General features: G+C 44.7%; 3 protein-coding genes across 6 annotated transcripts in view; 1 reads left to right on the top strand and 2 right to left on the bottom strand.

The window, feature by feature from the left end:
* Window positions 1–607: 607 nt before the first annotated feature.
* Window positions 608–3,329, top strand: MRPS14 (mitochondrial ribosomal protein S14). Its single transcript, XM_041420100.1, has 3 exons — window positions 608–718; window positions 1,455–1,613; window positions 2,835–3,329. The coding sequence occupies exons 1-3, from the start codon at window positions 674–676 to the stop codon at window positions 3,015–3,017; spliced, it is 387 nt and encodes a 128-aa protein (XP_041276034.1). The 5' UTR covers window positions 608–673; the 3' UTR covers window positions 3,018–3,329.
* A 1,210-nt stretch (window positions 3,330–4,539) lies between these two features.
* On the bottom strand, window positions 4,540–9,766 carry LOC121344285 (calcyclin binding protein). The gene is made up of 6 exons (XM_041420101.1): window positions 9,617–9,766; window positions 8,877–9,069; window positions 8,108–8,204; window positions 7,520–7,619; window positions 6,110–6,204; window positions 4,540–4,850 (listed from the first exon to the last, which is right to left on the bottom strand). The coding sequence occupies exons 1-6, from the start codon at window positions 9,635–9,637 to the stop codon at window positions 4,691–4,693; spliced, it is 666 nt and encodes a 221-aa protein (XP_041276035.1). The 5' UTR covers window positions 9,638–9,766; the 3' UTR covers window positions 4,540–4,690.
* Window positions 9,767–17,526: 7,760 nt separating this feature from the next.
* The window catches only part of RABGAP1L (RAB GTPase activating protein 1 like), a 219,036-nt gene continuing 217,390 nt past the window's right edge, over window positions 17,527–19,172 (bottom strand). For all 4 annotated transcript variants that reach the window (XM_041420094.1, XM_041420096.1, XM_041420097.1 and 1 more), the window contains 2 exons: window positions 18,933–19,130; window positions 17,527–18,610 (listed from right to left, as the gene is read on the bottom strand). In XM_041420094.1, the coding sequence (XP_041276028.1) occupies window positions 18,461–18,610; window positions 18,933–19,130 (348 nt within the window). In that variant the 3' untranslated portion in view covers window positions 17,527–18,460. The remainder of the gene's footprint in view (window positions 18,611–18,932; window positions 19,131–19,172) is intronic.

Raw genomic sequence — 19,172 nt, 5'->3', positions numbered from 1 at the left:
GATTATTCAGTGTTGTCTGCAAAGTGCTGTAACTTACCCGGAGGTTTGGATATTACCAAAAGTCTGGACAACACTCTCAGGCACGCAGTGGAATTCTTGGATTTGTCCCGTGCGGGGCCAGAAGCTGAACTCGATGATCCTTATGGGTCCCTTCCAATGCACAATATTCTACAATTCAAAATCCACCAGCAGAAAAATCCCCTGCAAGCCACAGGTATAAACCTAGGAATTCAGGAGCAGCCCTAGGTGATCAACAAGCAAAAGGTGGCCCCTAAGGAACAGAATGAGGCCAGCCTTTAGCAGAGCTCCGGACAGGGACCCCACAACGGCAGGGCGATGCCTCCGCGTCAATTTCCCTGCTAGGACAACTTTTCCTGGCATTTTTACAGCCGTTCCCCTTCAGCCCGGGATAACTCTGCTGCACGCAAGGCCTGCCCGCGATGCTCCTGTGGCAGATCCAGCTGCCTCTAATGCCGGGAGGTGCCAGCGAGCCCCGACAGCAGCTCTGAGATATACACAGCACAGCCCTCAAGTGCGGCTGGGGCTCTTGCAATTCCAGCCGCAGAGGGTTAAAAAACCCGGGCACATTGGGAATGCAGCCTTGGGAGGAGGTGGGGGCGGCCTGAGGGCTGGCACCCGCCCTGACTGCGCGCATGCGCGGCGCAGCGGCAAGATGGCGGCGGCCGCGCTGTGCTGGGCGCTGAGGGCGGCTCGGCAGGTCAGAGCGACTCCCTCCCCTCCGTTCCTCTCACCCTGCTTCCCCGCGTCTCTCCGGGACACCATCCGCCCGGCCGAGGCACCGGGGAGCGGGCAAGGGAGATGCGGGTAGTGTTTGACCGCTGCGGGCTCGGCCCTGGCCCCGCGGAGCGGGAACATCGTGGGTCCGGTGTTCTGTAGCGTTCGGTGTAGCTTGGGGCTCTTTGTGTCTCTGTGAAAAGAACTTGCTAACACTTCATATGACGTTCAGAGTTGTGTACTAATGCAGTATGGAATCTGGAAAATGTGAAAGCTAAAGCTCTCTTAGTCGTCAGAGAGAGCAAAGATGGGTGCTGCCCCTCGTGAGGGAGATGCAGGCAGCGATGAGGTGTAAGAGGTGTAACGTGGGATCCAGGAGTTAAACGATACCGGAGGCACGGGACCCGAGGGAACGGCTGGAGCCGTGTCAGGGGAGGGTTCGGCTGCATATTAGCAAAAGGGTTTCCCCATGCGGGTGGTCGGGCACTGGAACAGGCTCCCCAGGGAGTGGTGGCGGCCCCAAGGCTGCCAGAACTCAAAAGCTGTTTGGACAACACTCAGGCACACGGTGGGATTGTGGGGGCCGTGTTGGGGCCAGGCACTGAAATCGGTATTTGTCAGTCCCTTCCAGCTCCATGCTTTATGGAAATAACAATTCATACTTGACTAGGGCAAACTGTGCAACAGGCAGGTATCACAAATTCTATTTTTTTGATCAGGTTCTTCCCTCATCCTGCCCAAGGCAGGTGCGGAGCTACTATGTGGACTGGAGGATGCTGCGGGATGTCAAGAGGAGGAAGATGGCCTATGAGTACGCAGATGAGAGGCTGCGGATCAACGCCATCCGCAAGAACTCCATCCTCCCCAAGGAGCTGCAGGTACTGCCAGCTGCCTGTACCCAGCCACACGTGGCTCTTGCTGTTCTGGCGTGCTCAGGGCCACGGCGGTCACTTTGTAGATCCAAATGGCTGTCCCAGGTGACAGATGTGTTTCCCCAGCTCACAAGCACAGAATCATGTCGTGTTCCATAGTGACTTCAGCCTTTTGGGGGTGTTTACAACAGCACGTTCGCCTGACTGGAGGATGTGTGCGTTGGGTTTTTTGAAACCAGTGTTTGTGTAAGCAGCATATGTAACACTAAATACAGTGAAGTCACATTTCCCCCCTCTATACACTGCCCCTAACATACACTGTCAAACCTATTTTCTTTACTTCCAGTAATTCAGAATAATAAACTCTAGATTTTTTAATTTAAAAATCTGAATGCCTGATCTAGCCCAAACCACCAATCTGTGCAATTAGAAGTATTTAATTTTACTTGCCTGATTTACAAGAATATGAAACCTGCATCACAGCTGGGTGTTAAAACTGTTCTTAAAAGTTGACTTCCCTGCTCTCAGCCTGCTTTAGTAAGCACCCAAAACATTTGCCCATATCAGATTATTCCTATCTTTGATCTCGCCATACTTACACATCCTGGGAGAGAAAAGTATATGAATTTGCTTTTATATATTCACTTTACCATTCTTGGGCAAGTCTGACTGGTGTTGGATGTCCTTATGAGGCAAAACCAATACAGAAAAAAGCCCCAAAAGAAGATCCTGTAACACCTTCCAGTCCCTTTTACTGACATCAAAGCATGCTACCTCAGCAGGTTAATAAACAACATATATGTAAATTCAGCTCATCTGAAAGGACTGCAATGAGGAGAAAGCCAAGTGCTTTTTTGACTAACTATAATTCCTGGTTTGAGGATATTCAGTCTGTAATAAGATTAAATCTTGGGTCTCCTAGAGGGCTAGCCCACCCTGGAACAGGGACAGAGACAATCTGATTTGACTGGTTAAAATCAGTGGCTTGAGATCGTTCTGTCTGTGTAATAGGATTAATTTGGGGGTCTCCATGTGGATCAGTTTCCATTCGCTGCTGGAATGCCCAGAAAGGGTGGGCAGAGTGAGGTGAAAGCTCCCAATTAAATAGCAAAGCTTATTCATGAGGTGGTAGAGAAACTTGTGATGGTACCTACTCTGCTATGGATTTTGAGGTCTGGCAGCCAGGCCCCTCTAAATCCCACAAACTTTTGTGCTCTTCTGTTTCAGGAAGTGGCCGATAAAGAGATCGCTGCCCTGCCGCGGGACAGCTGCCCTGTGAGGATCCGGAACCGCTGTGTCCTGACGTCCCGCCCTCGGGGGGTTAAGCGGCGGTGGAGGCTCAGCCGAATTGTTTTCCGCCACTTCGCTGACCACGCTCAGATGTCCGGTGTACAGAGAGCCATGTGGTAGTAATCTCCACGTGGATATGCACTCAGGCAGATGAAACAAACCAGGCTCGTTTGTGTGGTAATTAAAGCAAGACTGTCCTGCCTCAGAGCCCAGCATCAATGTCAAACTAATAAGGGAAGGACGAGAAGTTGTGCTGATTCATTAAACTCACTGGATTACAGTTGGTATCAGCTGACAAGCAGCAGCACAACTGCACTGAACTGGAGTGTGTGAGGGGCAGTTTGATTGTGAGAAAAATCAGTACATGATGGGTGCAGAACTAAGCTGAGGTTTGTGGTATGGGCAGTATAGAAATAAAGACATACAGCGCAAGGCTCGTTTAAGCATTTTTTTTTGTTGCCATCATACGGTAAGTTCATCATGGTAATCTGGGTAAAAGCATCAGTAAAACCACACAACAGGACAAAGTGATATTCTGCTGTGAACCAAGAGCAAGCACAGAGTGGGAATAAAACATGGCCTCAAGCTCAGATACTCTTGCTATGCTAACTCAATATATACGTGTATTAACGAGCAGACAAAGTGGCTAAAGGACCTGTTACAAACTGCACTGTGCTGGTATTTCTCCTGTTCGTAGTGCAGCGCTCGGTCCCATGCTTCAAGAACAAGGTGGCAAGGAAGCCCTAGTCCAGGCCCTGACAGGAGAGAAATGGCTTCCTTAATTCACAGGTAACAACAAATCTGTCCTTGGGAGACACGTGAGAAGGAGGCAGGAAGGACACGATTAACGACAGGCTTGCTGCTAAGGTCATGTTTGCCCTGTACTCTTCTTCAAAGCACTGCAGTAAAGGGGGGGCAGTGGCTGCTACGTCCCCTGCCCCAGCAGGGGCTGAGAGGTGGCAGCAAAAAGGCCAAATCGCACTAGCAGAAAATGACAGCCACCCATCACACCCAGCTGAGTTATAGTCTGGTGTATAAGCCACCTCATTACCTCTTACCTTAAAACCCTTTCAAAGTTGATGGAGAAAGTGGAGCTTATCCCTTGCTTCCTACTTTACACTGCTGGAGCCAGGGCAAGCTCCCTGTCCCTGGTCTCCTGCTGATGGCTGCAGACTGCATCCTGACTGCTGCTATCTCAAAGATGGGCTCCCAGCTAGCCCAAACACTTTGATTTCCAAAATTCATAGTAATAGTAATTAGACAGGAATAGTTTCTGAGAGTAATCATTAAATTTGAGTAACACAGGATTAACACCATACTGTTTCTGCTTAACTATCAAATGCTTAGATGTTCTGCTTTCTCCAGCAGTTCTCCCTTTGTGACATGCCTTTAGTTCAGCACTTTCCCATTTTGAATCAGAAAGCTATACCCTGTGAAGTGAGCATGACACTAGCTAGCCCCAGCAACCACACGGGTCCAGCTGCCACTGGCAACAGAGGCCTTGACCCACCCTAGTGTAAGATTCCTTTACTTTTACATTCTATTTTCAGTCTCACAGCATTCCCCACTCATCTGAGAGGTTTTCTCAATATACCCTATGCTTCACTCCTCAGGAAATGCTGAACCACTTGACTGACAGAAATGCTTTATAAGCTATTTTATTTAAATATTTTCTCCAACCTGAAATGGAAAATGACTGTCTTTGCTTGGAAGAAGGTTATGTAAACGATGATCTTTGCAGCACAGCGTGTCTCACACGGAAGATCAGTTTTAAGGCGGCCCTTAGAGTGCTTTCAGATATCCATTGGTATGTCCCCTTTGTACTGCTTTTCCCTGCTTTCAACCCAGGCCTTATTGAGGTTGCGCTTCATCTCATCGTCCCCTTCCGCATACATCTTTTTTAAAATGTTCATAAGCCCTTCGCTAGGATCTGCGGTGTCATAGGCAGCCTTCCTGCAAGACAGATACATGAGAAAGTCAGGAATACCCAACACAAGGAAGTGCTAAGGTTTGTTTGAAACATCCTGGTAACGGGACTTTTGCTTTGGCAAAGTCTTTAGATCACAGCAGTCTCAGTCAGCTTCCAAACAGGAAGAATCCTAGGAAACACCCTTAAACCAAGTGCAAGCTGAGTAGCATACCTAGAGATGTCCCATGGGGTGGGAGAGTATTTTGATGTGAAACATTTTGCAGAAAACGTGACCCTGGAAGCACTCCCAAAACTAGCTGTAGGAAGCAGAAGCGAAATATAACAGGCAGAGAAAATGCCAACACCCGCCTTGCGTTACGTGATGGGTGAATAAAAATGGAGAAATGACCACATCAAGCTCTTTGGACAGACCACATTCACAACCCAAAAGGCTTTTTTTATTGCTTCCCATTTTTCAAATGATCTCCTGAGGTTAACTGATTTCTTAACACATTGCATTTCAAAGCAATTTTCTCAGGCGATGAACAGTGCCACCCACAGTCAGCACCCGTGGAGGATGTGGCCTGTATGACCCAGCTATAAATAATGCCCTGTCTATCCCATTTTCCAAAATCCTGTAGGTAGTCTTAATGCAGTCTAGCTCAAAAACACAGCAGATGAAAACTGATCAGCAGAGGGAGCGATTTCCTCATGCTCAGGGCTGTACAGACCCTGGCTGGGAGCGGCATTTCTGGAGCCGCTCGTTTGACAAACAGGAAATCTTCGGGAATTCTCTGCACAAAATACAGGTTTAACAAAGTGACCCTGGCCCTCCAGAAAACTGCATTAATTGTCAAGTCACTTCCTCTTAAATCTCCTGTGATGCCATTTGAGTGGACAAGGCTGTTTTGCCCTAAATTCAGGTACTTACGCCTGATCAGTTTTAGCAAATCACCCTAAAAACATACACAAAATGAACTGTTGGCAGGGATAAAATTCTCAGTTGTGTTCTCATTCTCCAAGGTGGTTGTACATGTAAAATAACACTAAATCATTATATGATATACATATATATTTTTTATAAGATATCATGTCCCCAGGTGTTTCCTGCTGTCATTTTCCAGCCTCATACCTGTGCAAGTCTAAGCTGCCTGCTGCTCCCAAGCACTTGAAGTGTTACAAACTGGCTTGAGACTTTGGAATACCATCTAAGAAAACAGACCTGCTTTGCCAAAAAACAGTCCTAAAACAACACAGAGAACAGGAAATGGATAACAAGATGGAGGGTTGAAAAGACACTTACTCTTTCTCTTTGCTTTCTTTTTCCACTTGAGTGAGACAATCCCATTTTTCCTCCCGCTTCTTCTTACACATGACAAGGATCATGTCTGTCTTTATCTGTATGGTGAACAACAGCAAGCCATGAATTCAGAATGCTTCATAAAGGGGTCAAAATGAGTCAAGTTAGCTTGTAACATAAGCCGCTTCCACACTCACAAATTCCTGAAACAATTCTCGCAGCTATCCATTATTATGTAGCATACAAAAATTATAGCATGCACTCAGCCCCAGGGTACAAAGTATTAACTCCACTGTGGAGAATTTATGTATGTGGTTAATATAGTACTAGTACAGATTTACAGTAGCAATACAGAAGAACATGAAGTGCTGCAGGAACACCATCCAGTGGTTTGAAGGATGCTCAAGCACCCAGGACTGCCTGGTAAAGAGTGACTAATTACTAGACTTCTCCAAGCATACCAAATTGAGGTAGAGGCTCCTCCAATTTATTTCTCCAAGGACAAGAAACTAGTTTTAGGATATTGCTTAATCTTGCAACATGTTTGCAAGTTACAAAGCCTGCTGACTTGCAACCCTGACCTAAATTTCACAGAGAAGTCCTGCCTGCCACAGCAGACAAGGGTCTACCGCAGCTTTAGCTCGGCTTAACAAGTACATGACCACTGCTTGCTTTCACACTGTGTTAAAAATCACCAGAGCATCACTCTCATTTATTCCAGCTGGTTTAGTTTCACTCTGTACTCATTTTAGGCCAATTTCCAATTGAGGCAGTAGTTCTTCACGTCTGATGTCACCAAGCACCACAGAGAAGTCACAGGAGGTATGTGACACACCTCAGCCTGGAAAGGTGCCACAAGCAGCGGAGTGTGGGTATCACCAGCCAGCAGCAGTACAATGTTACCAGTAGTCCTGGTTTTGGCAGGGATAGAGTTAATTTTTCCCTTAGAAAATTAATGCCCTGTTAGGGTTAAACCACCACACCAGTGCTCAGTTCTGGAGCAAAACACCCTTACTAAGGCAGAGCAGGTTCCAGACTTGGCTTTGGGAATTAAGCCTATTTAAGCTTCCCAAGATTTCAGTCTGCTGACAAATCTAAAATCGCAAAGAATTTCTCAGAGGTATTTAAAAGCACAAAGCTGCAATGAACACTTGGTGGAATTTTCTGCTTAATTATTTCTGAAATCCTACTGGTGAGCTATTAAATAGCCAGACATGATCTCTTGAAATAGGATTGCAGAGACTAATTCTGCAGTTATGACAATGGCAGATTAGCAAGACTCATGTTCACAGTGCAGAGACACAGCAGCAGAAGCGAGAGACTGAACTTCAGAATGGAGTCTCCTGAACTAGCCAGGCAATGAACACGATACTCTGTGAGGGCCCTAAATCACCTCTAACAAGGTGCACTGACCTTTCTAGAGCTGCCTTCCACAGAGATGGGCTTCAGGAGGTTGTTGAAGGTCATGGTGTAGTTCTTCCCATTCAGATTCTTCACTAGCAGATCAAATGACCTGGACCCAGGAAGTGGAGGGAGGAAAGGCACAAATATTCCAATCGCTACACTGTCTGAAAACCCTTTAGCAGGTGTATTTCTTAGGAAAGCAGAGTACTTCTTGGGACAGCAAGCCAACAGGCTTGAATTACTTTATTCCCAGGCCTCTCAAAATCTTCAGTTCCATTTTAACAAAGAAATTAAAAGGACCAATCCAGACTCACAACAAATCAAGATCTTTAGGATCCTTTCTACCTACAAACTTGGAAAACCAAATTTCCTCAATGTACACCTCAGCTGTATCACCACGAATATCCAGGGCTAACACTATGTGCCCTGTCAAGCATGGTGAGGTGTAAAATGAAAACACCCTGATACCCTCAAGTGCTACTAAAAGCTAACACCACTGAAGTTCAAAAAAAGAAAAAAGGGAGTGGAGGGGAAAAAAAAGGCTAATCCAACACTCCTGCATTTCAGTGTTCTTGTTGCGCTACAAGATGAACTCACCTCTCTGTGAAATTCACCTGCACATTCTCAGCTGGAAGCTTCTGGACACCATTTAAAGAGATGTAAATCTTAACAAACTTATCTGACTGATCCCAACCTGGAAGTGAAAAAAGAGATTAAGTTCTGCCTTTCCTCCATAAGCTTCATGCACTCCAACCTCCCCCACAAAGCCTCCTAGAACAATTAGGGTCTTTTCCTTACTGAAGCAATTTTCAGAGCGATAAAAGGAAAATATGAATTGTTCAGAAATAACTTGAGAGCAATGGGAGGTCCCCCCATGTAGCCCTGTTCCCTAATCCCTGCAAATTCTCAGAAAATCCATGTATCAGCTCAGGTCAAAAGAGAGCAACCCAGGCTGTGCAGGGGGAGTCAGAGCCAGCTGTTTGCTCCCACTGCAGTTTCCTTGACCCAATTCTTCCCCTACTCCCTGCATCTTGAGCAATTCCCTCTCCTCTCACCTACATGGGGAGCAGAGAAGCCAAAGCTTACTCTTTCATTCCTGCTAAGCAATGGAAAAATACCAGCTGGTATAGCAAGGATACTTAATGCATCCCACCAAACACTATCACACAAACATGATCAATACACACTGGGGTTCAGATGACAAGTAAACATGTGGCAGCTTTTAAACTGGGGCCTCCAGTGTGGAATAAATACTGGAGATGTGCTTAAGGCTTCACTGTGTTGCTAAGTACCAACTCTGACTCCCAATAATGCCACCCTGCCATCTCTTCAGAGAGATGCTGGAGCTCCAGAAAAATAATCCTACCATAACTGTTTATTTTCACTGTGTACCCTCCCAGCGATGACTTTTCTTCCTCTGCCACATCTTTTGGCTTCGGTTGAGGCTGTTTCTTAATTTCCAGCTCCAGCTTTTGTTTCTCTGCCAAAAGGACGTCACGCACCCGCTTCCTAGTGGCATTCGTGAGCAGCTCTTTAACCTCTTCCAAATCTTTCTGCAACTGGTTCAAAAACAAAGGACCACAAGTACACATTAGACACACTCTTTGTACTCAGCGCTCACAGCTTTTTATGACAATTTCACGTATTCCAGATGCTGGAATTTCAGCTTTATCAAGTCAGTAGTTTAGTTTCCCACTACAACCAGTTAAGCACGGATTCATCCCTTCCTCACCCTCTGTCCAGACCTGTAGGTGCGTACAACCATAAAATCCTAATTCACAGAATGGGTCGGGCTGGAAGGGTGCAACTCCCCTGCTCGACCACGGCCATCTCAGAGCACAAGACTGGAAAAGACCTCCAAGACCATCAAGTCCGACAAGGTTTAAGCTCTCAGTGCTTAACTCTTCATACATTAAAAAACAGCAGGAATCAGAAGCGGGGCGGACGGCACAGCTCCCTCAACACGCACCGCCGTACACCTCCAAGTCCACAGCCCTCAGCGAACGCGGGGACTGACGGCTCCCCACCTCTCAGCCGGGGTCCCACCGCTATCCCTGGCCCAGGACCCCGCCTGCACCCAGGGAACAAAGTCGGGAATCGCCTCACCTCCTCCCGCGCCACGGCCATGGCGGCTCCCCGCGGACCCTCTGGAACCTTCCGGCCGCGGGAAGTGACGCACGGCCACCGGCCCCGCCCGCTCCGGCCCTGAGGAGGCGGGACCAGGAGCTTCTCTCCCCCGCCCTGTGCTCTGAGGGACGGCTGGGACCAGGAGCTTCTCCCCCCCGCCCTGTGCTCCGAGGGACGGGCGGGACCAGGAGCTTCTTCCCCCCGCCTGGGCTCTGCGAGACGGCGGGACCGGGTGCTTTTCCTGCCCCGCGGGTTCTGAGGGAGTAGGAGCTTCCCCACCCCGAGGGCTCTGAGGGACCAGCGGGAGTAGGAGCTTCCCGGGCTCGGAGGGCCGGTGGGACCGGGGGTTTTTCCCGCTCCCCGGGCTCTGAGGGACGGCTGGGACCAGGAGCTTCCCACCCCGAGGACTCTGAGGGACGGGCGGGAGCAGGAGCTGCCCGGCCTCCCGGGCTCGGAGGGCCGGTGGGACCAGGAGCTTCCCACCTCGAGGACTCTGAGGGACGGGCGGGACCAGGAGCTTCCCACCCCGAGGAGACCAGGAGCTTCCCACCTCGAGGACTCTGAGGGACGGGCGGGACCAGGAGCTTCCCAACCCGAGGACTCTGAGGGGCGGGCGGGAGCAGGAGCTGCCCGGCCTCCCGGGCTCTGAGGGTCGGTGGGACCGGGGGCTTTCCCGCCGCCCGGGCTGCTCGGTGTGAGGGGCGGCTGAGGCGGGCTCGGGCTGGGTTTTACCATCAGAAATTTCCCCCTCATTTTAGAGCAGATGCCCCATAGCTCGTGGCTGTCAAGGTCCTAGATTAATTTTGCAGAATAAAGTGTTGTTTTCCTTCATCGGGAAAAGAGTATTAGGCTCATGTTGTGGAGGTAAATAGTGATCAAAGGGGAATAAATCTCTGTTGGCGGCCTTTAAAGGAAGATGGGCTTATAAAAAGTGCCCTGTTCTGTGTCTGCTCATCATTTTCATGGTTATTAAGGTTGAAAAGACCTCCCCGATCAACTCCAGCAAGGTTTAAGCTTTCCATTTCTAACATTGCATCTATTAAAAAAACCCCAAATCCAGTAGAAGTTGGGTGGATGGCACAGTGCCCTCAACACCCACCACCACAGACACAACAAATGCACAATAAGCTTTTTGCAGCAAACCCAGGGAGTAAGTTACTGTTGGGAAATTGTTCCTGAGCTGTAATGTCACAATGTGTACTCTGGGAGGGACTTTGTGAGTAAGAGGCTTGGTTATCAAACCATTTGCAAGGAAAATGTAGCTTTTATTTACAGAGCATTTGGCTGTATGCATGTAAAAACATACTGGTGTAATGCTACCAAAAGTCTCTTTTAAGTGTTTTCCTTATCAAAAAAAAACATGACACTGTTACTAAATGAGCGCAGTGAGCACCAACAAAAAAAATTCTATAGCTCCACTGGGCATTAAAATTGCCCTGGAAGGAAACAGTAAGGCAATGGCATTCTTTCTCACAGCAGGAATGTAGAGGAGGCAGCATTTGCCCTCAGATGTCCTTTATAGACAGTGTGACCCAAGGCAGATCACAGCCCTTCAGCACTGAAAAAGTCCATTTCTCTAGAACAAGGTGCCAGTTATAGCACCTGCTTTACCAAACTGAGGAATGTCAGCTCATTTGCTGATACACGGGCTTAGGGTCTGGGTTTTTGTCACTTCTAAAGTGAACATCTAGGAATTTATCTGTAAAGGTAGCGACGGAAGAAGAAATTTGACGAAAATGAATTCATAGAAGTCCTGAAGCCAAAGATTTATGTTCAAGTTGGCATTCCCCAAAGTGGTTTTAACAGATGTTGTACTGAGGTGTTTATTATAACCCTCTGCTGCAGTGCTTCAGGATCTGCTGTGGCGAAAACATCTGCAAAATTAACTGTGGGTATTCTAAATTTTCATAGGACTAAGCATAAGCCTGACCATCTTCAGGAATAGCATTTAGAGACAGGATAGTTGAGGTTATCCAGGAAATACAATGTGGTCAGTTGGAATTTACTTTTATGGCATGGTTTTTGTTTTTTTAAATTGTTTATTCAGGAATTATTTCCTTATGATTTTTTTCTGTGTAGCAGCAACTGAGACAAGGAAAAAATTTTTGTTTTTTAATTTATCTACTAATCTTTGAGTTTCCCCACACTCAGCTGGGGTCACATATTAGCAAGTGCTCTTATTTTTACAATTTAAATTGGTATTGTTTTCTAATTTAGTTCTAGCTAGAGGAGAAAATGCTTTCGTTAACATAGAAATGCATTTGAAGTGAGCCTGTAATTACTTTTTTTCTTAAGTTTTTGGCGTTTTTTAAGTGTTTACTTCGTTTCCTTAAATGATGAGCATTTCTGTACACATGGCACTTTGAGTGGCAGCTTCCATGTGGAAGAGTTGTCACTCTTGTCATGTAAAAACAAGCTCCACATAGCTCTCCTTTGCAGGACGCTGCAACAGCATCTGGAGGCTGCCTCCTCTCCTGACAAACACTGGATAGTGATGTGGAGGTAAATCCATACAAAATGTTATGGCTGGTAAATTTAATCTTCAGCTTTTGTCCCTCTTTGCCTTATCTTCCCCTGAAGTGCTGTGTGCTTTTGCTGTTATCTGGGAACAACGGCAATTCTTCTCAGTTAATGGAAAATAAATGCTGGAGCAGTTGCTCACATGGAAAAATGGTTTTATAAAGCATTTGGATACTTTTGACTGCGGCACATTCTGCTCTGTCCCGTTCTTGCTCAGCCCTGCCTCTCCCTTAGTCACCTGCCAGTTTCTCTGTTTCCTTCTGCCCCCCTTGTCTCGTGCAGCAGGCACGCTGCCTCAAGGCTGGTGTACTGCAGGGAAGCATGAAGTCCCTAACAGCAACCATTATCCCACTGCTGTGTTTCACCAGCCTTTAGGGAAAGCATTCTCTGTGCTGGAAACCTCTCTGCTGGCCTGTGGAGCAGAGGACCAGGGTGAGCCCTCAGCTCTCAGGCACAGACATTGTCCTAAGGAACAGGCTGGAATTAGCATGCACCCCCTTTGGACAGCCAACCTGCCAAGTCACTGTGCCCTGGTGCAGCAGAGAACTGCGTCAGAAAACCTGACACAGCAGCTGCTTCTTCCTGCAAACAGATTTAAGCTGCTTCTTAAGTCAATGGCTTAGGAAAATAAGCATCTTATCCCCAAGTTGTTTTCCATTTCCATTTATTTTACAAGGCATCGTTCACACAATGATAACAAGGTACTGATCTGAACAATTCTGTAACAATTAAAAAAGTAAACATTTGTTGTGACCAGGTACATTGAATTGCACTTTTAATAACAAGCATTACACTTATATTTTCATGTTGTACTTTATATAATACATGGATGTGTTACCCAAGTAGTGGTAGTACTGAATGGTTCTCAGTTGGAGGTGTGACATCTCTATGATGCTCTTTTTTTCCCTAACTCTTCGGGATTTGTGAACTTGGGACACACCCAGATCACAAAGGCAACCCCAAATCCGGAAAACTTCATTGCCATGGAGTCAGAGCTTTGCAGCTGCTCTGTTTTCAGTGTGCTGGAGCGAATCCACCTTAATGGCAGACACAGAGGGAGATGGATTATGCTTGATTAGAAACTTTCTGCATTCATATGTCATCTTTTCCCAGTTCAAAGAAGCCAGAGCATCTTCTTCCATGGGAAAGCAAGACTTCCCAAAGCTCAAGAGAGCTCCTGGCACACCTTTTGAGGGTGATACAGCAGAATTGCAAACCCAGGGATTACTGAAAGACAGAAATTGAGATCTGAAGAAAAATCTGGGAACATCTGCTGTGGTTTGCATTGGTAGTACCATCCATGTAGTATATAAAATACAAAAATAAGAGAAACTGTAAGGAAATTAGTACAGCCCAGGATTCTGGTGGTATCAAATGAAATTTATGATACCAAATCCTTTTGATGTATTTATCCCCTTGTCGTTCTGTTTCTTATATATTATTCTATATGTAAGATATAGTTCTCCAAAGATACATATATATTCCTTTACAGGTTAAATAAAAGCAAGTCACACCGAATAAGAAAATAATAAAAAGTAATATCCTAATTCTGTACCCATTTTTTTGTTTTTCAGGTAAAAATAGCATGAAATACATTCAATAGCAAAGCCATTGGGACCCAGGAGAAATGGAGAGCCCTGTATTCCTGGAGAATTGACCTGTATGTGTTAAGTCACAATCCTGAAATAAATTGTGTAGACTTCTGAAATCGGAAGGATAAGGTCTTGATAAATGCTGAGCATTATTTATCCAGTTGCAAATTCCTTGCATTTCCCAAAACCCACCTGTGTAGCTCAGTTCTAAAGGCTGCTGTGACGTACACCTCCCCTAACACCTGAGAGATCCAAACTTGAGTGTTTCATCCTGTCTCCCCTTAGTGTTATTACCTGGAAGGAGCTAATGGGCCAGTTCCCAGGAGGGTATTAGCACAATAGACAGACAAATAAGTTAGTTTTAACCTCTGTGTTTGCACATCTGGTGCAGCCCCCCCAGCAGGGTCCAGCAGGGACAGGGAGTGCTTGTCAGCCACAGGAATCCCTCAGACCTGAGGGGAACATCTCTGCCCTCTCTTCACAATCAGACACGACACTACGGTTTTCTCTCCAGCAGCTGGAAGAACACCAGCACTGTAAGGTAAGGGTGCTTCTGGTATCAAAGCCGAGGGTGTTTAGGCTTAGGAGATGGTGCAGAAGTTGCCAATTATCCCTGAGTCTAACAGTAAATGAAAATCCTCTGAGTAAATGAAAATCACCTGATTATAGTTCTCCCACACATACAAGCAGTTTCAAGAATTTCACTGCAGCTACTTAATAGAAGGAAGAGAACAGCCCCACCTTGATCCTGTGGAGAAAGCATGGCATGTGACTTCCAAGTGTTGATACTTTGGCGCCAGTAAATGCAGATTTTTATTTACTCCTAAACTACCACATTCAGTCAATGAGTGGCATCACAACCCTGAAGTCAATGGGATACTTCATGCTTTGTGAAGGGGCTGAACTCTTGCAGTTCTTGACTTTTTATCTCCATCTCCCCTTGTAAATGGCTGGCTTTATTTCAAGTTGTTCTTAACACAGTGGCAGAGATGATCATTTATCTCCAAAGAAATTTCAAGGGACAACTAAGAGTAGTCACTTAAAACATCTAACATAGAAAAAAAAAATTGCTTACCTGTGTAAGCACTTTAACTTAGTTGTAGCAATGTAACTCAGCTGTAGCAAATTAAATCCTCATTAGCAGGCAGACAAGGGTGGGTTTGTCCACTGGCAGTACTGAATACATGGCTGACTACCTTTCCTGAGACTGTTTCTGCCAAACCCTAACGCAGGTGCACCTCAGGGATTTTGCAGTTTCTTGGCTTCTCTACCCATGGTATTTTCTTTTTTTTTTTTCCTGTTTATTCCTCTCCAGGTACAGTTAGAAACATAAACTAAGTGGAATAAGTCCTATTACTTTAGAATATTAAGTTTGGTTCACAAAGATAATACAAGACTAGTTCACAAATGTACCACGTAACTAAATCAGCCTTGCTTCATTTAGCCTGTAAAGTGTTACAGTCAAAGGAAAACCAACATTTTAAAGTGAAAAGAAGGACTTTTTTTTTTTTTTTTGCCCCCCCCCATATTGGGCATCTCAGGAAGAGATTATAGTCCAACAAGATAAAAGTTGTAGTAAAAATATTCTTTGGAGGTTTGTTCCTAATCAAAGTAAAGACTTTATTTCAGAATGGTGCGTTCTTAATAAAATTTAAAAATAGGTTTTAGTTCCACATATATATATTTATAAAATTCAAATTAATTTTAATAAAAGTTTGATCTGAACACATAGTTTACTACAGACTCAGGGAAAAAAGGATGATCACTCCAGACTTAGGAGCTATGTTAGCTGTTCCAGTGCCACATGGAAACAACAGTTTCAGTGAGACCTTGATGATGTTTCCTGCTGAAAAGCTGAGCTATGAGCCAGCTATCCCTGACAAATCCACCAAGGATATGTGTGTAGGTAGTTCGGTCACAGAGATCTCTTTTCCTGCAGAAAACTAATTTCCCAGTAGCATCTATAGTCAGCAGATAGAATTTTAGCTTGCCTGGTTTAATCATGGAGTCCTGCTCCTTTCCTTCATTCTGAATATTCATCAAGATAATGCCACAGAGCTATTTTCTTACTCTTTCAGTAATGCTGAAAAGCTGCAGTTTCCACCTAAATATTACTCTTCCAAATACTGTTGCTACAAATGCTACCTTGGATCTACAGCTGGAAGGTGGAAATTGTTTACTGCCTTTAGGGTCATTGCTTTCTGAAACTCCCTTTGGCTGAGGTAAGCCAGCTCCCATCCTTACAAGGGTTTGAAATCATCACGGCTGGCAGGTAGCAAATGTGGTTTTGCTTCTGAAACTCAACTTCCTAAGTCAGAAAGCAGCTACACTGAGAAAATGAATGTTGTGTCAAAGCTCATTCTGTGAAACGTGGCGATCTTATTTACCAGTTCCTTTTGGATGAATTTGGGAAGTCCCACTCCCATGATCTGTTCATTGGACCCTTTGAGGTGATTTAACTCATTCACTTGACAGAAGATGAACTGTAGGGGGCTAAGCCCACCCACGTGTTCTTTTGTTATTGTTTTTAATTATCTCCAGTACATACTACAACAAGGACAAGGGACAGGACTGTACAATGGGGGCCTGGAGGGTGAGCAAGAGTGAGCTCTTAACTCATCTGCTCAGGGAATCACAGCTTAACACATTTCTTTACTCATTCTTACTGAAATTTTCCAATCATGGTTTTAAATCCACTTGTAAGAATGATTTAAGATAAATGAAATGAGAAATTCAGACACTTGTCAAATAACCAGTTTCCCTCTTGGGCACAGTACTCTCAAATGCAACAATGAGATGTTCACCAGGTATCCTTACATGTCACTTCAGATTTATTATGAATTCAGATTCACATTCTGAATGTGAAGTGGAACTGGTAGGTGAATGACTAACACTGGGTTTAGTCAGTTGAGAGAATGGAAACATTTATGCAAATATTATGAGCAAGACAGTGACAAGGGAAAAAGACCTTTGATAACATTTGCAAAAGAAATACCTTCTGGTTTTCCTCCTTTTGTTCCTCACTGTATTAATAATTCCAGATAATCACTGTTCTTGAAGGTAGATTTTAAAATATTAAAGTTTTTTAACTCCTGATTCTTAGAAGAGAGAATTGTGTCAGGATGGTGATTATATTTTGATCTCTACTTCTATCAGCTGACTGCCTTTTGGAATTTTTCCTTTGGCACTGGTAACATTAAATCTGTACTACCCTCTTGAAAATAATTCACAATTATGCTTGACAACAAAGAACAAGATGGGTATTATTAAATTTTATTGTACAAAACTGACAATGTATGGCATTCCTTAGAATTAAAAAAAAAAAAAATCAAAACAGAACTAGTGTTCCTGGAAAAATCTTGTAAATGAAACAATTAATACACAACATTTAGTCCAGCAATGACATTTACCTGCAAGACCATCTTCAGACATGACACGTATAATTAAAAAAATATTCCATCAGTTCAAGCAATAGTTTAATTTTCCATGAAATAAGTATTTCTATGAACACTTTATGTTTAGTCAAAACAAATGCTTTTGAACTTTCTTACCTTAAGAGGTATAAAACAACCAGACAGGTTTGGGAATCAGCAGAGAAGTCTACCCCCACAGGAAAGTCTAGGGCTTGTATTCCACTTGAAAATGCTTGTTTTTATAAAAGTAAGTAATACCAACAAAGTGCTTCCTAACCAAACACTGCTAGCAAACAAATCTTGTTTCTATGGTATTTTATTCATCAGTGCAGCACAAGCCTCTTGGGTGTTTTATTTATGAGGTATCCCTCATTTCTGTGTCAAATTTGGAATCTGAATATAGACCCAGGGCAAGGTTTTCATTACTTTTATTCATAAAACCTACCCTTTATTGCACAGGATTTACAAAAGGTCAAAACCATGCAAGGTCTCCACTCTGCTTCTCAGCAAAAACATCAATTAAGTGTCAAAACGTTCTCCCTTTATCCCAGTGGAAGGAATGGTTCCTTGGAATTCTTAATATAAACATGAATTTAAAAAAGGGAACTAGGAAACTTTATGTGAAATTTCAGTTGGGCTGTAAACAGCCTTTAAACAACGGTGTTACAAAAACTGCACTACTTGTATTTCTGAAGAAAAAGCAATCCAAATGAAGAAGTAAGGGAAGCTCATAGCAATTGTGCCAGGAGAGCACAAGCCTATCTTTGCTATGGCCTAAGCTTTACAAAAAGTGCTTCTCTGCAGGATGCAGTTGCTGTGATAAACTTCTGAGATGGTCCCAGGGCCTAAGCTATCCTCAGTGTCTTACACTGTGCTTTCTAGGGAGAGATTATGCTGCAGTACTGTACATTTTCCATTCTCTCTCTTCCTCCACAAGAAGAAAAACCTTCTATGCAAGACAAAAATAATTTCAAATTAGATGTGTATTAAAGACCTAGTTTTGAAATATTTATTTAACATCTAGTCATATAAAATAAAGTGTAAAAGTATGAAGGTATCAGAACGTGGCTTTCAGCAAGGCAGTATGGGAAGTAGGAATTCAACATAAACCAGGACTTTTTTTTTTTCCCCTTTGAAAAGGGTCACATCAGAAAATGAATGAAAAACACTGAAGAATTTCACTTCAAGCCTGCACTCCTGCCTCATTGTCCTTTGCCCAGGAGGAGAGACCACTGGAAGAATCCTCCAAGGTTTCAGCTGTGTTGTTCTTTGTGCTCTTGAGCCGGCTGTGGCTGGAACTATGTGCTGCCCTCTCTGGGAGGCACGGGCGGCTGCGGCGGTGCCTGCGTGCCTGTGGCCGTTTTGATAGAGTTCAGGGTTTTGCTAAACCAAGAGTTTTTGGCAGCTTGGATTTCATTCATAAGGGCTCCTCTCTGGTGCTCCAGCTCCTAAGAAAGCAGAATAGTCAGAATTGATCAAAACCTAATTAATTAACAAAGAAGCGTCTTCACGCTCAGTCCCTGCAGTCCGGCACTTCCCTTGCAACCTCCCAGGCACCGGGGAGAGAAGACATTCAAACTGCTGAAACAGCTCAAGATATTTAAACACAAATCATCCTCTTTTTTAAGACACTTTTTTTCCTGGAAGTTCAGATATACAGGCATGCAGGTATGTGCTCTCTTTTGGAACAATTTTTTGTGTGATTCAGAATAATTTTGGACTGAGCATGAGGTTAAGGTGACCACCCTGCTGTACTTGGATTCCACGTACCTGAATTTTGCACTTGGCTTCCACAAGCTGCAGTTTGGTCTGTGCAAGCTCCAGCTCCATCTCTCTCAGCTGCTTCTTCAGTGCATCCTTCTCATCATCTGTTTCGATGCCTTTGTTGTCCGTGCTTACAGCAGGCACCTTCAGTGCCCCCTCCTTGCTGAAAATCTCACTGCAGTGTTTGCAGGCCATCACTTTACCCTGAAATACCCAGAAAGCTCATTCTTAATCCAAATCCATGTC

This window comes from Onychostruthus taczanowskii, unplaced genomic scaffold, assembly GCF_017590055.1.
Source record: "Onychostruthus taczanowskii isolate IOZ18803 unplaced genomic scaffold, ASM1759005v1 scaffold63, whole genome shotgun sequence".
In the NCBI taxonomy this organism is placed as follows: domain Eukaryota; kingdom Metazoa; phylum Chordata; class Aves; order Passeriformes; family Passeridae; genus Onychostruthus; species Onychostruthus taczanowskii.
Note: the sequence above shows the minus strand (reverse complement) of the source record. Positions and strands in the feature narration are given on the sequence as shown.

What these genes read in the sequence shown, in the direction of transcription:
- LOC121344285 (XM_041420101.1), bottom strand. Translation starts at nt 9,637, where the DNA reads ATGGCCGTGGCGCGGGAGGAG. An exon ending in TGGCCGTGGCGCGGGAGGAG is followed by an intron (nt 9,070 to 9,616) that starts GTGAGGCGATTC and finishes TTTTTGAACCAG; the next exon opens with TTGCAGAAAGATTTGGAAGA. An exon ending in AAAGAAAGCAAAGAGAAAGA is followed by an intron (nt 4,851 to 6,109) that starts GTAAGTGTCTTT and finishes TCTGTCTTGCAG; the next exon opens with GAAGGCTGCCTATGACACCG.
- MRPS14 (XM_041420100.1), top strand. Translation starts at nt 674, where the DNA reads ATGGCGGCGGCCGCGCTGTGCTGGGCGCTGAGGGCGGCTCGGCAG. An exon ending in CGCTGAGGGCGGCTCGGCAG is followed by an intron (nt 719 to 1,454) that starts GTCAGAGCGACT and finishes TTTTTTGATCAG; the next exon opens with GTTCTTCCCTCATCCTGCCC. An exon ending in TCCTCCCCAAGGAGCTGCAG is followed by an intron (nt 1,614 to 2,834) that starts GTACTGCCAGCT and finishes CTTCTGTTTCAG; the next exon opens with GAAGTGGCCGATAAAGAGAT.